Genomic DNA, 24,296 nt, shown 5'->3' with positions numbered 1-24,296 from the left:
CCGGCGCTCCCTCCGCCTCCTAAAACGGTCCATTTCTAATCCAGAAAGCATCCTGTTTTTTTCCCCAATTACAACTCAGAATGAAACTCGCCACCATGAGAACCACCAGAAGTCCTAAAAGCAACAGAACAAAGCGGCTTCTCTGGGTTTTTATTAGCTTTGGAGAACACCAGCTCTTAAATGCAGCAATTATTTTCCGAAATTAGGCATCAGCTAAATCCTGCAAAGCTCTGAACAGCAAACCCGTTGAAAGTCTATTTGCTTTTATTTCACAAACTGGTTCCTCAAACATTAGATCTGACTTCTTCTTCTGTTGGCTTTTCCCTTTCAGGGGAGGCCACAGCAAGTAATCTGTCTCCACCTCACGCCATCTTCTGCATCTTATTCTCTCACACCAAATAACTTCATCTCCTCTTTACCCCCATCCATAAACCTCTGTACACTTGACAATGTACCTTTAAATTCAAATCAAACATTAAAGGATGGAGCCGTTACATTTTTAAAGTTTTAGAATGGTAGCATTGAAGTTGACTAAGATCCTTGGGTTGTTGTTCCCTTTTGGCCAAGTGGATGATCAACTCAATAAAACAAAGTAAACGATCTCCATGTAAAGCATCATGCAGGCTGAAGACCCCCAGTCTGCTCTAGGACCCACAGGATGTATCAGAACTTGCTTTGAGCAGCATGTTGCTGTTTGTTGGCATGACCCGTCATCAAACAGGTAACGCCAACACCCTGCATCCCATCAAGGCAAGGCAAATTTATCTGTATAGCACATTTCAGTACAAAGACAATGCAAAGTGCTTTACATGATTAAAATATAGGAAAATAAAAACGGAATTAATGCTGAAAAAGTTGGAATAAAACATAGAAACAAAATAAAACATGGGAAAATCGAAACTAAAAGCAAATATTAACAGTTGGACTACAAAGTTGAACTAATGACGTTTCAGTAAAACAGTTTAACTAGAACAGTCGAAGGCAATCCTAATTTATTTTGATTTAAAGGAAGTATTACTATTACTATTTTTTTTTCTGGGAGTTCGTTCCAGATCAGTGGAGCATAGGAACTAAATGCTGCTTCTCCATGTCTGGTTCTGGTTCTGGTTCTGGTTCTGCAGAGCAGGCTGGAGCCAGAAGACCTGAGTGGTCTGGAGGGTTGATGCCCTGATAACAAGTCTGTGATGGATTTAGGTGCTAATTCAGGGATTTATAGACTAACAGAAGGATTTTAAAGTCTATTCTCTGAGATCCAGGGAACCATGGAAGGACTTCAGAACCGGGTCCATGTTCTCTACATTCTTAGTCTAAGTGGGGACTTCAGAACCGGGTCCATGTTCTCTACATTCTTAGTCTTAGTGGAAGGACTTCAGAACCGGGTCCATGTTCTCTACTTTCTTAGTCTTAGTGAGGACTTCAGAACCGGGTCCATGTTCTCTACATTCTTAGTCTAAGTGGGGACTTCAGAACCGGGTCCATGTTCTCTACATTCTTAGTCTTAGTGGAAGGACTTCAGAACCGGGTCCATGTTCTCTACTTTCTTAGTCTTAGTGAGGACTTCAGAACCGGGTCCATGTTCTCTATGTTCTTAGTCTTAGTGAGGACTTCAGAACCGGGTCCATGTTCTCTACATTCTTAGTCTTAGTGGAAGGACTTCAGAACCGGGTCCATGTTCTCTACTTTCTTAGTCTTAGTGAGGACTTCAGAACCGGGTCCATGTTCTCTACATTCTTAGTCTAAGTGGGGACTTCAGAACCGGGTCCATGTTCTCTACATTCTTAGTCTTAGTGGAAGGACTTCAGAACCGGGTCCATGTTCTCTACTTTCTTAGTCTTAGTGAGGACTTCAGAACCGGGTCCATGTTCTCTACATTCTTAGTCTAAGTGGGGACTTCAGAACCGGGTCCATGTTCTCTACATTCTTAGTCTTAGTGGAAGGACTTCAGAACCGGGTCCATGTTCTCTACATTCTTAGTCTTAGTGGAAGGACTTCAGAACCGGGTCCATGTTCTCTACTTTCTTAGTCTTAGTGAGGACTTCAGAACCGGGTCCATGTTCTCTATGTTCTTAGTCTTAGTGAGGACTTCAGAACCGGGTCCATGTTCTCTACATTCTTAGTCTTAGTGGAAGGACTTCAGAACCGGGTCCATGTTCTCTACATTCTTAGTCTAAGTGGGGACTTCAGAACCGGGTCCATGTTCTCTACATTCTTAGTCTTAGTGGAAGGACTTCAGAACCGGGTCCATGTTCTCTACTTTCTTAGTCTTAGTGAGGACTTCAGAACCGGGTCCATGTTCTCTATGTTCTTAGTCTTAGTGAGGACTTCAGAACCGGGTCCATGTTCTCTACATTCTTAGTCTTAGTGGAAGGACTTCAGAACCGGGTCCATGTTCTCTACATTCTTAGTCTTAGTGGAAGGACTTCAGAACCGGGTCCATGTTCTCTACACTCTTAGTCTTAGTGAGGACTTCAGAACCGGGTCCATGTTCTCTACGTTCTTAGTCTTAGTGAGGACGCGGGCAGCAGCGTTCTGGATCAGCCTGTTTCCAGGGTTAGAAGGATCCTAACCTGATGCTGCGACTTCCAGAGACATAAAGGTTTTTATGGACAATGTCAGGTTGTAGAAGGTTGATGGCACATACGACGAGGATCGAGTAAAGCGGAGCTCTCTCGTACGCACATTTTTTAACAAACCATAAAAGCGGCGCTCACGGTTTCCTCACACTTCATGGTGTGACACACTGAGCTTACGGCTTCACAAAGCTGGTACACGTTGAATATAAGTGCTACCAGCCTCACCAGATCCCCCGGGCTGTGGGAAAGATGCGGCGGGGGAAATGTTGCCAAACGGTTTGGCTCTAGATGCGCCTGCAGCGGCACTTCACCGCCTCTAACAATCACCGCCATGCTACTGAGAAACGTCCGCACCGTTTCCATGCAGGCGATTTATGACTGCAGTCCACGGAAACAGAAATGCTGTCATTTTCCAAAACAGAGGGATAGTTTGATCTAAAAGTCACAGCAGGGGAGGGGGGGGGTGCACTATGAGAGAGGTACAACTCCAGAGCAAAGCTGTCAAATCTATTTAGCAAAGTGTCTCTGGGACCTCAGAGCAATCAGCTCCAAAGTAATGAAGGAAATTGCTTCTGTGACTGCTGTTGTGGCTTGGACAGCAAACTGAACCAAAGTTTAGTGTTGGGTCACTTCTGCTTAATCCATTTGTTTTGGATAATAAAGTTGGACGAGGCGGATCTTTTCCCAACATAAACTATGCGCTCTGTCACATGGTCTGAGCGGTGGATTCGTTTCTTATATTTACTTTAGGGGGACACAAAATAAACATAAATGTAAATTCACAAGCCATTGCTGCTAACAACACTGATCATGGCTTTAGCAGAGATTTTCATTGTTTTCCCAGCCGGTGACAGCTCTCCAGTCTCCAATAACTGGAAATAACATTCTCACAACAGATGCATGCATCTGATCCAGTCGGCCTGAAGCCCAGAATCACTGTAAGTTATGGATGCAAATCATTCAATTTAAGCTTAATTTAACACAAAATCATAGAGATCAGAACATTAAGTTTAATGGTTCACAGCAACTATCAAAACGCAGTGAATTACTTTGACAATTAATAAGGTATAATATTGATCCAACTGAAAATACAAATATGCATTTGTGTTTTATGTTTCTATTCTAGAAAACAAGAGGAACCGGTAGAATGAGGTCAACACAACTTAATGATAAATTTAAACGGGTTCAACGTGTGAATTTTAGCTTTTAAAACTCCCAATTAACTCTGAAAGCTGATGGAGTCCTGACTAACCCAGCTGACCTCTAATCTCCATCTCTGCAACGTCAGAACTTTCCTTTCCTCAAACTCTCGCTCAGTATTTAACTCGTCCCATATGCAGGGAGATTTTCTCCAGCTGGGACATTCCTCCATCCAGACTCTTGGAGCTGGAACCGGTGAGAGAAAATTAGGACAGCAGTCCAGAACATATATTCTAAAGGATGGTTGCCCTTTACCTTCCACCCATAATGACCTTTATTGCCCAATAAATCTCTCTTTTTTACGAGGCTGCGGTGAAATACTCTTTACTTTAGCACTCCAGCAGCTTAGTCTTAATTTGTGGGACCAATAGTGTCCTAAACAGGCAGAGAAATATGGACTATCCTGCTACGGAGCCGAACCTGTCATTGTGTCAGATCAAGTCAGCACGAGAGTCCAAAAACCGCTCAGAGTAAATGATAACGTATGCAAAGCCACATCTGCTCTAAATGTGTAGAGGCAAAAAATAGATCCACCACAGACCTGCAGAGTATCTGGAGAGGAATAAAAGACATGATGGCATTTCTCTGACTCACTGTCACTGGGAGGTCAGAGAAAATAGGTTGTAATTAAGAGCTAGAGTGTCGGGATCTCTGCTTCAGAAGAGCAGAAAGTCAGGCCACACAGGCCCAAAGGCTGCAGTAAAGCCCTGCATGCAGGACGCTGGAGGAGGGTTATAGTACGAGCTCTCACATGTGTTTGTCTTGGCACAGCCTCCAAGTGATGTCATCATCATCATCATCATGCCGTTGCTCCCCTTCTCTGGCCAGGAGGATGACGACAGCAGAGACACACACCCATTGAGCTCTTGGGAAAGACTTCCAGACAAGTTCAGGAGTTGCTCGTGTTGCTCTAAGTGCTCCGATAAATGTTGGAAGCTCGTGTTTGGAGCAGAGCGTCCAAACGCGCCTGGTGAGCAGATGCTGTCAGGCCGGATATGAGAAACCGGGACCACAGAGGAAACTTCCCGTGTACCTTAGGGCCACGCTCATATATACCCAATTACCAAAACTTTTCATAATGCATGCACCTATTACACCTGCAAAGCTTCTGTCTTTCAGCTTTGCATAGAAATGAACATCAGTCTAAAACTGAAACTGTCATAAACATGTTTATTCAGAAGCAGCAGATAACTTCCTGTCCAACATCCTAAAGCTAACAGCCAGACCTTTCTGATAAATTAATTAAACTCACTTCAGATAGAAAAAAAAAACTGGGCAAAAACTATTTCTAAAAAGGCCCAAGGCAACAGATCAGAGGCGTCATGTAAGTATTTACTAGCACCAGCTGATCGGCCCAATTATTCTACCTCCTGTGACGTCGTCAACAATAAAACTCAAAGAGGAATTAGCTGTTTCGTTCATCAGCGTAAATGTAAACCAACAGGGGGAATACGTACCTCATCCCTTAGCTGTGATTTTATTGTCTGTATTTGTTTGTGGAAAAACACATACAGAAAATACAGAAGTTCTCTAAACAACCGTTTCTTCTGCGATGAATGAAGCCGAACTGGAAATTAGCGAACATGTCGCTCGCAAGTCGCTAGCGGCTCCCCTCCCTGTCCGGGCTCTCACTGTAACTGCAGTTTGTCGGGTATTTTATTTAGAAATATGATTAATTTAATTTTTCTTTCTAGTCCAGTGTAAAATGGTTTTGGAGGGTGGGCTTTATAAGCTTATTGCTTCTGCCAATACACCCTTTTTCAGACTTTTAATTTAGGTTACATGTAAATATACTGTAATTTATACACATATATACATTTATATACTTGTGTGTAGGCCTACATGTTTCTGGGGGCAAGTTTACATTACAAGCCATTTGAGTTATTAAAAATGTGTGGACTGTGGCGGACCACTAGGGGCCTCCACTCACACCCAGATGTGTTTTGTTGGTGCTTATTGCCACAATGTGTACCGTTCAGTTCAATCGGAGTCGCGTAAACGAGGTGATCAAACTGAGCTCCTGTGTCGACTCTTTGCTCGATCTTATTCTGGCTCTGGATGCTGAACTGGTCGGCCGCCCCTGATCTAGTGTGATGAATTTGCAGTAGTCCACCAAAACTTTAAAGTGATTACCTTAAGATAACCTGGTGGGTTTTAGGCACTTATGTTCAGCTCAGAGGCTCAACAGTGTTTTCTCCCAGCAGCAGAACCTCCTGAACCAACTAAGCTGAGTGTCTTTCCAGTTGTTAATCAGAAAACATAACCAAGGTTGAAACGACTTCAAATGTTAAGCAACATGTTGAAATGGTGGCCCTCGTTTTACTGCATTGGTATTTTGGAAAGAACATCAAGAATAGCTCATCTTCATCAGTTTCATATCTCCTTGTTGAGCCTCAGCACTTTATCTCATTTAAAACTCATCACCAAGCCAACCAGAATGCTTTAAAGCCACAAAACAACACAAAGACCAGTCACTAACTAAAGCAACTTTTATTCATTCAACCTTGTTCAGCTAAAAAGTGAATATTTTCACAAAAGCAATCAGAATACCCTCTGGCTGCAGGCAACTCCAAACACACACAACATTTTGTAAAACGCTTAGCACCATTGGTTGAAACGTCAATAAAAGGCTCAAAATGAATCGCTTTGGAAAGGTTGTGACCCCAAGACGGCTTTCTTTGCAGCAGTTTTCCAACAGTGAGCTTTGGTGGTGAAGGTGTCACCATAAATCCACCTTCTTTCTCCCACTGCTTCAACTCGTTTAAACGTTTTAGGTGTTGCTGTCCTATCCCCAGTATAAGAGCCAATTGAAATTTGTAGTTTAAGGTTTGAAATTTGAAATATTTGATCCCCCTCTTGGTCTCAGGGAAAAACAGCTCGTCTTTCACACATAGCTTCACATTGTTGCCGTGGGCCTTCATGATTTCCATTTTCTGTTGTACTATTTTATGTATGAACCTAAAACGATGAGACATTATAATTTTCCTGCTCAGTAATTTTGAAGTAAGAATATTAATTACTGACTGGGTCGTTTTATTATAAAGAAGATTTTACAAAGGCTGTGCTTCTTCGTTCAAGCAAGAAAAAACAGGTTTTGTGTTTCTTAGTTTGTTACCATGTAAACTACCTGCATATAAAAATAGTCTGATTAGAATCAGACCTTTTTTAGACAATGAATTTATAACAAATAATTTTTTTCAGAGCAATTATGTATGTGAACTTCTTTTTTTTTTTTACTTTAAGTTCGCCAGTAAAAAAAAAATCACCAGCAAAATATAGTAGGCAAAAATCCAGTTGCAGAAATCAATAGCCAATCCAATTAAGCTTATTTGATCATGTGACAGACCAATGCGTTTGGTGCGTTTTTGGTGCAAAGGTCTCAACAGTTAGCCACCAACCAGCTAGCTGACCCACCTCTGTGCTCGTGAATGGCGTGATCAAATGAGCGTGATTTGACGGGCTAAAAGCCGCTCGACTCAATTTAGTGGAGATTGCTTTAGCTTGAGACACAAGAAGGACTTGCATGTGAATTTTACTGAAACAAGAAACTTTAACCAAGCTCCCAGATGTCAGAAACATGCCAAGCAAAATTTACAGGTACATGAAGGACAGTTTGCACCAGAGGTAAAGAACTTATCACCAAGCTATAGATCTCACACAATCCATCGTCTCTCTGTCTCTGTCTCTCTCAGGACACTCAGGGCCCCTTCTTTAATTTCTAACCTTGCCTGCAAGCTGAATTCTCACAGTATTTATGTGCTCACAAACACACGAGAACCCATCTTGTCCCACTCCTGCTTCAGCCGTTCCAGAACCGACCCAGCACGGGTCTGTTTGGTGAGAATCCACGGTTGGTACAAACGTCACTATCCAAATTAAGCCATGACCAGCGTAAGTTGTTGTTGCTTACGGTGCCTGATGTTTACAACATTTTCATTTGATACCATCATTAGCTACAACTGAGGCGATAAGAATTGGGTAGGCGGGCACCAGGTGTAGCTTCGCCCAATCAGCTTGGACAGTTCAGCTGAATGTCCCTCCTTTCCCCAAACAGACCCGATGGCAGCAGACCCAGATAGACGATGTGTAGAGTGCTACACATAATCAATGCCACTTGCCAGGTTATTTTATTTCATCTTTTGTACTAAAAACAAAGGAAATAATCTCTAATTTCATTGTTTTTGATACAAGGTTTTGGAAGGAAACTCAGTTGACCAAAAGCTGCAGTCATAGACAAGATACACATTTCCCAGCATGAAGAGAATGCAAAGATCCTGAAAAGTTCATAAATGAGTAAAACAACAAGTGTACTCTGTGCAAAGTCCTTTAAACTCCATTAGATGAGGTTTATAATTCAAAGCAGGAGCCAAGAGAACATCCGACATGTCATGTGACTGGGCCAAACTCTGTTGAGTGGTACATGTAGTTAGCTGTCTTTGATTGTAAATCAGAAAAATGGATCTAATGTCCAACTGGCCTAGAATAAATACTGTGGAGGTTTAGCAGCTTTCAGCGTTCAGCTAGTGACTCTGTGACCAGAAAAGCATTGATAAATAATCCGCTGATCACAATCAGATGAGATTCAGTTAATTGGTTGGATCCTTTTCAGTGAGATCGCTCATAAATCTGATCTTTCTCCGGTCAGTGAATGCATCCTACCTAAACCCAAACCAAGTTGTTGTAGCAGGAAAGACTCTAAGTTAGCTACTGTCAGTATCAGTGAGATGTTTAGAGGAAATTCAAAAGCTGTAACAATAACATATTCAAAAGGAAATTGTATTTCTGTTGAATCATGGCCGCTGTTCATGCTTAAACTGAGAGCTAGACTTCAGCAGGTGATGGTCAACTGCTTTACTCATCTTTGATTTTGGTGGTTTCTACCCAAGTTTCGGGGGTTAAATAAAAAATAGAGATGTCAATTTGTGAGGTTTCACTGAGGTGGCGAAAGGGCAAATCAACCTGGGAGCAACTTCAGCGTGAAACAGGAAGGCTGAACGTATCACTGGAAAGGTGTTTTGTTTTATATCAGCTCCAGCCTCTGTCTGTCATAATGCCTACTGGATCTGGTGATGTTAGCAGAGTAACTTTCTCTTGGTGAAACACATAGAAACCACTGTTTACATTAAGCATTGCTAACGTTGCTAATCAGGCTAATCAGCAATTGTAAATGCACTTCTTGTTTACTTCACACGCCTCCTGCTCTCAGACTGCGCTTCGTCCACGCTCCCCGGTCTGAGCCGGCCAGACAGCACCTCCCGGCGGCGCCGAGCCCCCAGTCAGGAGGGTAGAGGCTGAATATGAGGTTTCTCCAAACAAAGCAGAGAGGAGAGGCTAGAAAGGTGCTGAGTGTGCATAACTTCATACCAGTGTTTATGCTTCTGTGTCAAACAGGAAGGAACTCTAGATCTCAAGCAGTATTAATTTTAAAGCTAAATTGCTTTCCACCTCTCGACAACGACCGTGAAGATGATTGTGGAGCTTTAGATTGAAATAAAAACGCAGACAGACTCACCGCTTTCGCTCTTCTCGATCACATCCACCGTCTCGCCGGCCTTGAGGTTGATCTCGGAGTTCTCCTGCCTCTCGTAGTTGGCCACGGCCACGTACTGCTCCAGCACCATGGGCTCTGAGCTGTCAATCCCTGAGGGGAAGAAACAGGCCGTCAGCCACCTGCCGGCCGTGGCACCCCGCGAATGCCCGCTGCACCCCAAACCCCCGCCGCCGCCCCTGCCGGGCATCCGGTGTGTGGCCATCAGCCGACCCCGACGCCCCGCCGCCACACCGCCAACCCCGTCCAACCGGAGAACAACGTCCTAAACCGGCTGCATCGCCCCAAACGTCTGGCCATACAGCTGTTCCAGAGAAAACAACTGAGGAGCATTGGAAGGAATCAGACCAAGAAGAGGGAGGGACAGGAAAAATGTTTGCAGGATCTTCATCCTCCAACTACAGAAGATCCATTAGCAAAGGCAAACCGGCAACCCCCCCCCCCCCCAAAAAAAAAGGCAAAAGATGGTTAAAAAAAAGCGTAAAATGAGAAGAAACAGAGGAGCGGCTGAAGAGTGGGAAGAGAATGAGTGGAAGAATGGAGAAGTTTCCCTGTGGAAACTCAACAGTGGTAGAGAGGAAAAGCCTCCCCTCCACCGCCTCTGGGAGCCAGCCGTTGGACGGGGAGTCTGGGGGGGTGGGAGCGGGGGGGGAACACCAATCATAGCAGTCAGCACTGCTGGCCTTAAATAGAAACATATGAGTGGATCAGGGAGAGGGAGAGAGACCCGGGGAAAAGGAGGCTGTGCCGCTGAGGAGAGTGTCTCAGTTTGGACACTTTGTTTTCTCACTCTCCTGTTTTCTGATGTCTCGGCTTTTTCTCCTGTTTTTTAAGAGTTATTCATTATTTTTGCTTTGCTTGGTTTCTGAAAGAGGAGCTGAACGGATTCAGATGAACTGAGGATGACACGTGTTCAAGGGATGGAAAATATTAAGCAAATTAAAGAGCGGCCTTGAAAATCAGTGAAGACTCCAACTGTAAACACACATTTGACGCAAATATGTGGAGTGTGATAATATGTAGAGAGTTTGTCAATAACTGGGAGCCATGTGCTACACCTCATATATATAAATAACGAAAGGTATTAAAACTTGAAACAAAACTAAGGATGAAGACCGACGAGAGGAGTTGTGGTTTCTGGGACACCTGCTGTAATAGTTTATAACTCCTTTTTTTGCCAATAGGGCGGCACTTTGACTTCTACCACATTTCACAGAGTTGAAGCAGACAGAGAGAGGTTTGACCATTCCTCTGTGCAACATCGCAGGCGTCCTGGTTGCTCTTTCATCCTCTCTGCTCTTCAGCAAAGTCTGCAGGGTTTCTGCAGGGTTCACAGTCTTGGGGCCTGAGATGGTCTTCAAAGAAGGTTAAAGGTTGAAGTAATTCGATGTTGATTTGGAAACATGTTTTGGATCATCATCCTGCTGCATTACCCTGTATAGTTTCAATTCAGTTCAGAGTTTCAAAGTGTTTAATGCCATGCATTATGGAAAAGAAACAAACCCACAGCCTCACAGATCCTCCACTGTACCTACCAGTGGGTATGCGGTGCTTTTCCACATATTTATCTTTAGTTTCATGCCTGGAATATATTTTGAGGATAAGTTCAGTCTTAGTCTCGTCTCACCAAAGCGCATAGTTCCAGTTAATTGAATACTATAATAATAATAATAATAATAATAATAATAATAATAATAATAACAATAATAAAGTGTTGTTTTTCTCATGTTGTAAACCTGTCCTAACTGCACTCTCTTCATCTATTTTTTTATATATATTTTTGCCCTTGTGTGTGTCTGCATGCTTCCATTTCTGTTTCACTTTGCTGCTGGAACAGCTGAATTTCTCCACTGAGCCACAATAAAATATGTTTTTATGAAAGTCCCAATAGAGATGCAACTGTTTGTGATGATTGGACAGAAATGCTTTCCCCCTTTTCCCTGACATGCACACCAAACAACCAGTTGGCTTGTAGATAGTAGCTAATAGTTTTAAGAGAACTCTGTGACTCCATGGATCCCGTCTTTGCTGCAGTGAGCTTTGGTGATTTTTTTTATCTCCCTTAGCAGCCTGTTCATCCACCTAATGGCAAGAAATGGACCTTTGTCATTTAATATTTATACTGCCAGGACAAAAATCTCATAGTTTACTTACTAGATGTTCTAGGAAACAATGGCAAATGTAAAAATTTGAAGTATAAAAAATGAATGCTTTACTTATGTTTATTTATAAGGGGTACAGTGTTATTGTACCATTGGGGGTTATTTAAAAAATATTGTTTTTTAACAAGTTTTTTTCCCTATTGTATAACTGTGTAGAAGATAGAAGTTTTCTAAATTTTATCAGAGTGAGGCTACTACTTTGTGAAGTTAGCATGGAAGCTTTTTCAACAGGTTTTCTAATGAGTTCATGAGTTAATGGAAACTTAAACCGTTGCAGTTAATTTTTAGCAATTGTTTCCTTCTCTGGAAATGGCTTTTCTTGAGTGTTCAGAAAACAATAAAGAATATTTACAGTATAAAACTTTGTTTTTGAAGTGTGAACAACTTGTTTGCTATTTGGTATTAGAAAAAAACAGCAGAGACCTGCAAAGTTGTGCACTAAGGAAGCCTGGGAAAGTGGATGAGTCAAGTTAAAGCCTGTGAACAGGACTTAAAAATATAATTAAGCATCTCTAAATGTCAAGTGAGTTGGCAGGGAACAAGAAGAGCTCATAACTTTACTTCCCCACTGGGCAAGACCGAGTGTTTCTCTGCTTTCTTTCAAAAATTTCAACACAAATGATGAAGCGGGGAGACTAGGTTAAGCCTGAGGGTTAAAGGAAGCACATTTCCATCTGAAACCTGCCATGTTGATGGAGACCCCGCCTTTTTCACAACATACATGAATCATAAAATCCTCGAACCTTCTTTGTGAGTTTACAGCCGCATGCAAAAGCTTTCTGCAAGCTGTAGATAATTACTTTAGTAAAAGCATTGAAATTAGAGTTTATTGTTTTTGGGTAGCTTAGATGCACAACAATATTCGTCTATAAAGCTCACTCAGGCCATACTCTGAATAATCCATGCCAGCAAGCTTTTATGAGCACCACTACCCAGATCAGGACAAATCTGGAATAAGCAACATTAAACATGAACGCCGTGGAGTTTGCCTAACTCTGTTAGCTCTTTTAGAAATGAATATTCACACAGCTGGTTTGCAGTAAACAGCCTGTGCTGCAGAACAGAATGGGAGGGGATAAAAAGAGGACAGACTTCCAGGGCAGGGGAGTATTACGTGTAATAAATCCTGTTTTCAGGAAGTTTAACATAAAGGAAGAATTATAATGGGTGGGAACTGCAGCAGCACAGGGTGGCATAATGTGTGCAAGAAAAAGGGCCGTGCTTTATGGGAATAATAAATACTTATTTTTCTTACTGCAGCCAATGTAAACAAAATTATGGAAATAATGTTTTAATTAGAACAGGACCGAATGCTCAAATATTGCTTTTTTTTTGCATTATTATATTCTAAACTTCCCTGCAAAATGAATTCTCGCGGTAATTGTACGTTCAGAAACTCACGAGAATCCATCTTGTGCCGCTCCGAACCCAAACTGGTTCGGGCCAATCACGTTGCAGTATTGAGGTTTAAGGCGGGACATACCGGTGCGAGGAAAACTCGCGGGTGAGCCCACAGCCGAATCAACATAAACACGGCAGCGCAGGCGGACGCACGCGTAGCGGCTGCTCTCACGTGTTTTTGGTCAGAATACACAATTTCTTCTTTTAAAAAAAAGAACAGCAAGAAGTGCCTTGACCAGCTTAACCTCGTTGTGGTTTCTCATGGCGTCTGCTGCTTACGTTTTAATTTGATACCATGATTGGCTAAAACCAACCATTGGTAGGCGGGCACCAGGTGTCGAGTCACCCAATCGGCTCAGAGAGTTCTGCTGAATGTTCCTCCCTTTCCCAACCGGATTCAAATGAAGCAGACCCAGATTGATAATGTGCAGAAGTAGAAGCGCTACTTGGCTGGCCAAGTTACATCCCCTTCAAAATGAACCGGTGGCTAAACTGGTTATTAAGCTTTACTAGATTCTAATTGCAGAAAAAGGCAAATTTAGTAATCTCTATATGAAGAACTTTCAAAATGGCAATTAAACACGAAATACTGATAAATGACCCATTAAATGGGTTATACTCAATAAATATTTTTGTTTAGCATGCTAGTTTAGAAATTAGCATGGCAAAAACACAGGACTTCCACGCACCGTGACAACTTGTGTCTCTCATGGTCTGAGTTAAGAACGGAGAGCCGTTTGGCTCTGATGCTAAGATAAGAAACGCTTTTCCTTCCACTTCTTCCACAAAATCAGACAGAAACGCACGAGACCAAGGGGAGCAACCAAAGACGAAACACAGACTGAGTTTCAAAGCACTTGATATGCCACATGCATACCTACTACCGTCCTCATTCTGGCTCTGGCTCTACGTCCAGCTGCTGTGTTACCCAGGCAGGTTCATCCATCCTGAGATGGAGGAACGACATGCAGAGAGACAGAGAGACTGATTCTGAGCAGATGGGACATGCAAAGCAGATGTCCAGCGAGAGCTGAGGTGTGAAGAGAAATCAACAGAGAAAAACAAACGTGACGCAGCCAGCCTGTGGCTCTCATGGCACATGCATATTGAACATGTTGAAGAAAGACACACACAAGGCTACCTGAGGCCTCTTTCCTCGGGCTGTCTGTAAAGCCGTACATCCACACTGCAGACAAAAAGGGAGGAGGAACAAAAGAGGAGAGAAAGAGGGAAAGAAATTATTTAGCTTCACAGCCGACAGAAGCAACAGTAAGCAGAGGTAAATCAGAGTTGGCTCCAGAGTCTGGGCCAACTCGTCTGGGCGTGATGGACAGAAGGTGTTTCCTCTGCTGATGGATGAATGGATGAAGGGCGTCTAACTGGCCAGACTGATAACCACAATAACCACCCCGCCCGTTTTCAGCCTTCTTCCCTTCTCACATCATCCGTCCAGCATCTCTATCTGACTTTCTCCTTTTTCTCTCATCACTCCTGGAATGCTGCGGAGGGCCGTTATAACCACCCGCCCCATGGTTCCAAATAACAGGAGCCTCTCGCCAGGAAATTACATTTCCTTCACCAGAAGACCCACAGAGAGAAGGTGGAGACGAGGGCTGAGGAATGAGTCGGTGCCGAGGATCCGGTCTAACAGGTAGAAATCAGCTTGTTCTGAACGTCTAGTTGATCTTTTCATGAACGCTGATGGAAAATAAAATCATTGTTGTAGCTTTAGCAAATGGGATTTTATTAGTGTATCTAAACCAGACGTTATTAACCTTTAGTTTTCAACCTGATGACCAAAAAAAAAAAAAAACACCATATAAGGTTTTCCTAAACTAAAGTTTTCAAACTATAAGTTTCTTTCGGTGTGGAAATGCCTTGCATTTATAGCATGAAAATGCATAGGAAAGCTGCTAAAGCGAGCATTTTTAAATCAGCATCTCTGGTGAAGTGATAAAGAGCCACAGTAAAGGGTCTGAAGAGCCACATGTAGGTCCGGAGCCGCAGGTTGCCGACCCCTGATCTATGCAAACGTTTTAGCTTTTCTTGCGTTTCTGTAATAAATTCTGTCCTGTGCAGTCCAAGAGTTCTGGTTCTGCCACATCCTGCAGGGTCAGGGTGAGGAGTCAGGACAGGAGGAATCTGTCACAAGTGGTGGCCTGTAAATAGCTGTAAATAGGGGTGCTGGGGGCCAACCCATCTAAACTGCATGAAGAAAGTGTAGACAGTGAACCTGAGTTATGAACTAAAAAGTAAGTTATTTATTTAGGCCTAATTAAAATGATTATGCTGAGGGGCGTTGGTCAGAGGAATGTGAATGGACGTCTGAATGGTTGTCTCCCATGTCACTTCATGCTGGTCTCTAATTGGTCACTTAAAGATTTTCCTCGGGGTGCAGCACTCTGTGCCCCGAGGCCAATCGCCACTTATTGTGTCATTCTTCCTCCAATCAGATTGTTTCACAAACCTGTCAGTCAAAGCTACAACCCTGCCAGCTTAGATGTCACTCAAACACACAAACAACGACAAGACAGGTGAGAATGGTGCAGGGAGAGAAAAATCAGTCATTTATGTACAAAATAAAGCTGATTCAGCAGCAGGCCAATGCACTGCAAAAAGGGAACTAAACGTAAGTAAATTCTTCTTGAAATGAGTGTATTTTTCCTTGATTTGAGCAGGTAAATAAGACTATTTGCCAATGGAATAAGATGTTTGCACTTAAAATAAGAACAATTCATCTCCATCATCTTATTTCAAGTGCAGGCTGTCTAATTATCTTATTTTAGGGTTAAAATACTCATTCCATTGGCAAATAGTCTTATTTTGCTGCTCAGATCAAGGAAAATTTCAAGAAAACTTTGTTTACTTTTAGTTTCCTTTTTGCAGTGCAAGGATTTATTTTCAAGTGGAACGTATTGTTGAGTTCATGTCTGCGACCCATTTTAAAGGTTTTAAATGCAGCAAACAGTTTTTTTTTTTGACCAATTAAAAATGATGGATCAGAAGAGATTTAGGAGGAAAAATTATCCAAGTTTATCATGTTCAGCGGTGTTGTTCTCTGACACTGAGGTATAAAAATTAACTCACAGGTTTTGAAAAACGTAAAAAAAAATTTACCTAAAATCCTGAAGCTCAGTTTAATTTATCAAGCTGTCAAATATCTTGACAGTTTTAATTTGAATTCTAAAATATCGGCATGTTTTTCCCTTCCTTAAATGCAACTAAATCTTAATCATGCCAGCAGCATCTACTAATTTTCTCGTCTTCATAAACATCCTAAAAGGCTCCTTCTTCAAAATCTTTCTCACCTTGCGGGATGTTTTAAAGGTTAAATTGCTTCACCGAGAGCTTAATTTTTTTCATGGATCTATTTCCCTTGAATTTTCCAAACTTTTGAAAAGTTTTCAGAAAAATAATACTGAAGCAAACTCTTTTCACGTAGTTTTTTTCATGCATTTTTAAGTGAAACGGACCAAATTGGTCCGCCATGCAGCTTCAGAGAGGAGCAGAAAGATAAGAGCCCCGTGACTTTGACAACAATCCAGCAGCTAAAACTGCTGCCGCTGCAGATGGGAACGCCGTCAGGACAGCGCATGATGCAAAGCGTTGCCACATAGATCGCAATGTACAGGTAACAAGCATCGATCTGCCAAAAGCAAACAGAGAAGAGAAAATCACACACGAAGGACGCGAGCGATGTCAAAGCGCAGGGAGAAGCTGGGTATTGACACAACGTTTATCAAGAAGAGAAACAAGAGGAGAACTGATTTATCTGCAGAAAACGTCTGAGGGACAAATGACATTTATGTGCAAACGAGACGGAGGAGCGAGTGAATGGAGAAGAAGAAGCTGCAGCAGCCACCAAAAAATAAAAAACACATCCAGGCATGAATCATTTCTGCTTTTAAATCAATATGTTGGGATACAGCATCCATCTACGCATCCGGTCCCACATATCTAAGGTCAGGACATGAAGGTAACATCTCCAGAAGGAAAGCAAAGTATCCCCAGCAATATTCTCCAGATTACCCAAGTGTACCCAGACGGGGGGAGATAACAGTTCCCAAAAGGCCAACAATAACTCTGGAGGAGCTGCACACATATACAACTCAGGTTGGATAAATAAAGCCTACAGGTCTGCTACTTATTAGGAGACGTGCAAGAAGAAAGCCACTGCTGAAAGAAAGCCGTGACAAATTCAGCTTCTCTTCTCCGCAGAAGACGCAGCAAACAGGTGAAGACGGATCATCGGACCAGACAGAACAGAAATTAAACATGTTTTAGGGTTTATGCAAAATGCTGCGTGTGCTGATGTTGCACATTACCCTGAAAACATCATCCCCATTAAGAAACATGAGGGGGGGGCGGCATCGTGCTGTGGGCCTGCTCTTCATCAGCAGGTACAGGGAAGCGTTAAAGAGTTAATGTGAAGGAGAGTGGAGATAAATCAAAGATAGAATGGCATGTGTTAGAGCAAGCATCTGTCTGTGTTAGAATGGCCTAGTCAAAGTCACACACACACATATCTGGTTTTATTTCTCTCTGTTCTTCTTCCATGGCAGCTCCTCTGGATGTCGCTGAGAATGCTTCATGTATGAATCCCCAATCCTTTTCCTTTCATTCATGACAACAAGCTAGTTTGTGATGAAATTCCCAGAGAATGGAAATAATGAAACTGAATAAATGTGGGCCTGCAATGTAACGAAACATGAAAAAGTTGTTGCAAGTTCTGGCTTTGCCCATGAGTCTCCTCTGCTCAAATTAAACACTAAAAAGACAGCGACAGGCTGGAGTAAAAACACAAATTTAAAGCTTTTCTATTGGATTTAACTTTTTTAGCGTGTCCTTGACCCTTTCTTTTAGTTTTTTGTGCCTGTTGCTTTCAGTTTAATCCATAAAACTGATCAAAGTGCTGGATAAGATAAAGTTGAGTTAGCCACGGTGGACAGTACCAGATCCAGGATGGGAGTGTGGTGTGGGCACAGTTTCTACCCCATCCCAGACCACAATGAGCCCTCTTTTCTCACCTCCTTCCCATTTCACTGAAACACTGTCCCTCCGGAGTCACTGCTGGGTAAACACACGAGCGACGCGGCTGTAAAGTCCCAACTTCACTGCCGTGTAAATCACCGACGCCACGGAACAGCCTCTACCCCAGTTTAGAGCGCAGCGCAATGTTGAACTTTTATGGGGCCTAAATGGGAGGTTTAATGTCAAAGGTTTGACAAAGGGAACTCTGGTGTCATAAGCGGCGGCCCGACTCCCAGGATCCAAATGAGCAGCGACGGTTTAACAGATCCATAAACACACTCTGGCCCCCGGCCGGACCTCCTACACTTGTAAAAACACCGACGCACACCTAAAAACAAAGCCCTTCTTCCTGCTCCCCCTAAACACGGCCCGCCATTCCCATGTCGGCATGAAACCTTATCCTCGGCGCCACGTAAACACAGTCGGGCCTTTCTGACAGCATCGACTCCTGTGGCCCCTGCAGCGCCTCCCCCAGTCCCCCCAAATCTGACTCCCACGTGGGGGAGGACGAGCTTTATCAGCGCTGTGCAAAGGAAGACGAGACCCAGACCCGACCCTGTGGCAAAAACACACATCTGACATCCAAAGTTCATCAACCCAAATCAGCACTTATATTATATTATATTATATTATATTATATTATATTATATTATATTATATTATATTATATTATATTATATTATATTATATTATCCATCCATCCATTTTCCGAACCGCTTTATCCCTCATGGGGTCGCGGGGGGTGCTGGTGCCTATCTCCAGCGTTCTATATTATATTATATTATATTATATTATATTATATTATATTATATTATATAATATTATATTATATTATATTATAATATGTTATATTATATTATATTATAATATATTATATTATAATATGTTATATTATATTATATTATAATATATTATATTATATTATATTAAATTATATTATATTATATTATAATATGTTATATTATATTGTATTATATTATATTATATTATATTATATTATATTATATTATATTATATTATATTATACCAGTTACCAGTCCATCACAGGTCAACACAGAGACACAAAGGACAGACAACCATGCACACACACAACTAAAGGCAATTAGAGAGACCAATTAACCTAACGGTCGTGTTTTTGGACTGTGGGAGGAAGCCGGAGTACCCAGAGTGAAGCCATGCATGCACAGGGAGAACATGCAAACTCCATGCAGAGAGACAGCAGGCCGGGGTTGGATTTGCAAAGCGGCAGTGTTTAAATGTTTTAAATGTTTTTGTTTGACATAACTTTAGAATGACCAACTGTCGGACAGTCTGCTGAGAACCAGCACCTTTGTGGGGTTCTGCACTGCTACACCCATTATAGCCATAATCCTGCACAAAATGGATAAAACAGGGTAGAAAAGTCCAAACCGCATTGTAATGATGAATTAAAAAAATACAAAATGGCTTGAAAGTTAAAAAAAAAAGAGAAAAGAACATTGTTGGACAGCCTGGATTCTGCTGTTTTCAGGGATCTCTACAACATTCAGATGGGCGGTTCTGAATATGAGGGAAGTATCATGAAAGCGTGGATCCATCCTGCCTTGTACCAGCGGTTCAGGCTGGTGGCGTGATAAAATCAGTCGGTACCGGTGCGGACCTTATCCCCCCCCTACAGACGGCTGCTTCCAGCAGGATAATTCATGAACAGGACCACGAGTTCATCGTGAGCCACACTTTGTGATAAGCTGTACCTAATAAAGTGGCCCGCCCAGTGAGTCTCATTGAACTGGTAGACGGGTCAGCGACAAAGTTCATCATCACGGATCATGTTGTAGTTTTTAGTTTAGTTAAAAAAACAGGTTGAAACTTTTAACCAGTCGCATCTTACAACTTTTCAGGTACAGAAAATATGAACGGTTCTTTAAAGCCAACCGCTTGAGGAGAATCGGGTCGTCTATCAAGCAGAAACCATTTCCTGAATTAGCTCCTCAATAATTTTCCTTCTGCTTTTTGTCCAAGCAGAGATCCACGACACATTTACTGTCAGGGCTCCTGCTGAGCAGCTAGTCTCCGGCTAATACCGTGGAAGAGCCATGCGATTGTTTGCTAATGTGCTAACGATCCTTCAGTGGGGGAATGGATGAGTGGTCTTAAAGTCAAACAAGATGGCTGTTTTTCCTTGTTTTGGCTTATGTGGCTTAAAGCAAATGGCTTTACGGTGAGAACGGTGATCCCGACATCGTCCCGCAGACTTGGTCAGGCCTGGCTGTTCCTTTTTAATCTAAACTGACATCCAGACTGTCGCCCGTACACTGAATTATCAAAAACACTAAACATGTGTCTCAGAAGAAGCTCTGAGTTGGACTCCAGCAGAATAACAAACAGCCTCTCCCACGATCCAATTCAATCTCAATTCAGTAACGCAGCACAACAATCATTCAATAATTACTTAAATGTGTCAGACCCTCAATAAAAAACATACAAATTTAACTGAATCTATGAGACAACAGCATGAAATATAGTCATTAGTGCATTAAAAAAAACAGTTCTACATGTGCTGAATCAATTATCAGTATTTAAGCCATTTGATGATGACACATAAACAATTAAAGGAATGATTTATTATTTTTTTAACACTTAGGCGACCCTGAGCTTCAGGAGGCCAAAGGGGGACAGACGGCGTAGTGATGGACCACAGACTGACAGCTCCCACATCATGCAGCGCCATCCTCCTCCAGGAGCAACAAGCACAGACAGCAATCAGGTTCGGGTGAAGAGAAGCAGGTGACTTACCCGACTTGCGCTTGGAGCCATAGTCCCTGAGGGAGAAGCAACACAAGAGGGACATGGTTAGTGACAGCGGACGCTACCGTCCCGCAGCAAACACTTAGTCAACACACGTGCATCCTGGTGCTGCAGCTCGGCTTCTGTGCGCTGAGAAACGCACGAGTTTGAGGGAGGGAGGGAGGAAAAAGGGAGCCGGAGAGGGAGGGAGCACTTTGGCCGGCTGCCTGTACTCTCTGCAACAGACACAAATAAGTCACGTGACGGCAGAGCAGCACCACCATCTAATTTCCCCCCCCCCTCCTCCCTCTGTCCCCCCCCCCCCCGCCGCGTCCTGTTAGAGGGGAAGACACACATTCAAAGGAAGGAGGATCAGTTTAAGATGCTTTGCTTAATGGCCTCTAATGGGATTATGGCACAAGTCTGAGCTGCGGTTCTGAGGCTGACGCAGAGCGGCTGTACGTGAGTCCGCCTCGTCTCCCGTCCAGAGCAGAGCGGGGCAGGCTGGGGGCTCAGAGGAGACGGGCGAAAAATTAGAGTCCAGCTAAGGGAGGCGAGGGGGGGGGGGTATTTATAGGAATACAGAGATGAAGATCTCTCAGTCACTGCTCAGGTTATTCCTCCAAGTCAGCCCCATTACGTATTTGAAAGTCACCCCTGCTGCAGCGTCTGAGGGAAACGTCCGCAGAATCATGCCGCAGTAAAAGTATTATTTGACTTTTCTAACCTTCAGACTGCAGACACTGGAATTTAAACAGCTTATGCGCGACACATGGGCAAAAAACATGGCGATCAGCTGATGTTAGGCATCTTTCTGCATTTCTGTGCTCATCTATCTGCAGAGCTGGTAGCAGGGTTGCCCTGGCAACAGGAAGGTTCTGGGTTTGAAACCCAGCCTGGGGTCTTTGTGCGTTGTGGGTTCTCTCTAGGTACTCCGGCTTCCTGCCCCGGTCCAGAAGCATGACATCTAGGTTAGCTTGTCTGTCTAAGTGGCCCTTCAGATTGAAGGACGTCTGTTCTGTGTCTCTGACATGGACGGGCGACACGGTGGACCTCACCAAAACTAAATGTCCCTTCCCTGCATTCAGAATTTCTTGTAATGGCTTGAAGTGGTCTTGACTAACAGTTTTCCGATCGTTTGCTTATCTCTGAACTTTGGCTGTTCCTCTTTTTCTCCCGTCAACTACCCGGACATTCAAGAGGTTTCGCTTTTGTCATTTGACTCTGAACTATGAATCAATAAGACCTAAAAAGAGTCCCAGTCTCAAGAGATGAACAGGTTCTTTTGGGTCTTTAGCTTCAGTTTGCCCCCCTTTCTTTTGCTGAATTTTGAAAATACCGAAAATATTCCCGTTTGACAGACAGAAAAAATTTCAGTTCAATAATTTGGTGTCTTCCCAACAAGGGATTGCAGGACAGCGAGGAAATTAACCTAGATTTTAATCCCGGCTCTGCTCAGACGACCAACAACAAACACTCGCTTTATCCTCAGCATGTCAATTTTCCTGCTCTTCTTGTACCACACCGTGAACGGCATGCTGTCCTGGTCGGGTACCGAGACCGGAGAGTTCATGGGTGGAAAAGAAGCCAAAGTAGCCCTCCAGAGAGAACTGTTGATGATAGCACATTTAAAAGACGACAGGAAAGCCTGGAGTTTCCAAAGTGCACAATAAGAAAAGTTGCTATGAGCAGCTGGTCAGGAAGCTACCAGAAGGTGGCCGGGCGTCAAACCATGGAAAGTGCATACGAGATCATGGCTGAGGGTCGGGTTTGAAGCACTTCAGGGTCGCTTTTGTAAGAGAGTGGGAGGGTACCCATCAACTCAGCCGTCAATTAGGGGTAAAAACATGAAAAGATGCTCTCGCCAGTGACCTAAAGTCCGTAGGCGGTTGCTGGCTTTCCCCTCCTGTCCAGCAAAGTGGACGTCAGTAATTGGAGCAGTTTTGTTCACAGCTCATCCCGTTAACGAGGGACCTAATCTTGTCAGATATGAAGATGAGTAAATTGAACTGAAGGATTAATGCAGCGGAGGAACTGTTCCCTGCGGTGCAGCCGGTGGTCAAGGTAATGACCTTTCACTGCGTGGGATTTATGAATCCCTCCTCCAGCGTGTCCGTGACGCCGCTCCGTCTGACAAAGCGACACATTGTGACGGGTACAGGTAGGCTACCATCGCAGGGTAACATCTGTCTGCTCTGAGCAGCTGCAGACGCAGATTCCTGGTGCCACTGTGCTCTGCTTTCTCCGATCCCTTGTGATCTGATGCATCCGCCTCTCTGTGGCTGGCTTCAGCGGATGAATGAAGCCTTTATGTCGACCTCTTTATGCCAAGAACTCTGTGCACCAGCAACCAGAATATGCTCCGCTGTCCCTGAAGAGGGACGCGACATGACTTGAGGCCATGCATCATCCCGTCCACCTGAAGTCAGGCAGGACACAACCTCTAAAGCACCAGGAACGATATTGCTTTCTTCCCAGAGGGCAAAGACTTAAAGTGGAGCACAATGAGCTGTGCTCTGCGGCATCCGGATGGGTCTGGTCTGGAGAGCCGGCGCTGGACAGAGAGTCTGTCAGAGCGAGCAGAATCTCTGCCTGGACGGCTGCTATTTTCATCCATCCGGCCACAATTCATTAAACATGCAGATATACATGAAGATATAAACATAAATACTGCATTAAGTAACGCACAACACTTTCTTTCTCATTGTCTCATGAGTTAACACTAAACTTTTCAATTCAATTCAATTCAGTTTTATTTATATAGCGCCAATTCATGGAACATGTCATCTCGACGCACTTTACAAAGTCAAATCAGTCAGATTATACAGTTTGGTCAAAAATTTCCCATATAAGGGAACCAGTTGATTGCTTCAAAGTCTCTCCAAGTAGCATTCACTCATAGAGAAGCGTAGAGCCACAGTGGACAGTCGTCTGCATTGTTGATGGCTTTGCAGCAATCCCTCATACTGAGCATGCATGAAGCGACAGTGGAAAGAAAAACTCCCCTTTAACAGGGAGGAGAACCTCCAGCAGAACCAGAACCAGGCTCAGTGTGAACACTCATCTGCCTCCACCCACTGGGGCTTAGAGAAGACAGAGCAGAGACACAGAAAGCTCAGAAGCTCACATTGACCCAGTAATCTGTTCTACATTAGATGGTAATTCGTCTTGTTCTATGTTGGTCAAGACAAACCAAAAAGTTTCTATTCGGTTACATTTCACAATAATGAGATAAAGAACTTAACTTTTTTCAATTTCAGAAGTATACCTATGTTTAAAAAAAATGACTTTAAAGCTGTTTAACCTGAGTTAAATGTTCTGGGTTCCTTTCACGGGTTTCCCACTACAGCTAGCAGAAATTCTGGCCCATTTCTCTGGACAGACCAGGTGTAACTGGGCCCACTTCGCCCACACACAGAGCTCTTTGATAAAATGTTGACTTTGTGGTGCGTGAATAAGCTATAAATTCAATGTTCCAGTCTAGTTAGTAAGAATTGGATCAACTTCTTCTATTTGTGAAGAATTGTTGCTTTTTTACAACTCTGCGATTAGAGTCCATGAAACATTTAATTTGAAAAATCTGTCCGTAAGAAAATCTGACTGTTTGGTTTCTGT

At 43.1% G+C, this 24,296-nt stretch overlaps 1 protein-coding gene across 8 annotated transcripts in view; it reads right to left on the bottom strand.

The window, feature by feature from the left end:
• Positions 1 to 24,296, bottom strand: part of sh3pxd2aa (SH3 and PX domains 2Aa) — a 121,275-nt gene that overhangs the window by 33,922 nt on the left and 63,057 nt on the right. For 5 of the 8 annotated variants that reach the window (XM_036137604.1, XM_036137606.1, XM_036137605.1 and 2 more), the window contains 3 exons: positions 20,691 to 20,716; positions 14,026 to 14,070; positions 9,286 to 9,414 (listed from right to left, as the gene is read on the bottom strand). In XM_036137604.1, coding sequence (XP_035993497.1) covers positions 9,286 to 9,414; positions 14,026 to 14,070; positions 20,691 to 20,716 — 200 coding nt within the window. Of the gene's footprint in view, positions 1 to 9,285; positions 9,415 to 13,761; positions 13,832 to 14,025; positions 14,071 to 20,690; positions 20,717 to 24,296 lie in introns of those variants that run through there. The other 3 variants (XM_036137607.1, XM_036137608.1, XM_036137610.1) reach the window with 2 other exon arrangements.

This window comes from Fundulus heteroclitus, chromosome 5 (assembly GCF_011125445.2).
Source record: "Fundulus heteroclitus isolate FHET01 chromosome 5, MU-UCD_Fhet_4.1, whole genome shotgun sequence".
Lineage (NCBI taxonomy): Eukaryota > Metazoa > Chordata > Actinopteri > Cyprinodontiformes > Fundulidae > Fundulus > Fundulus heteroclitus.
Note: the sequence above shows the minus strand (reverse complement) of the source record. Positions and strands in the feature narration are given on the sequence as shown.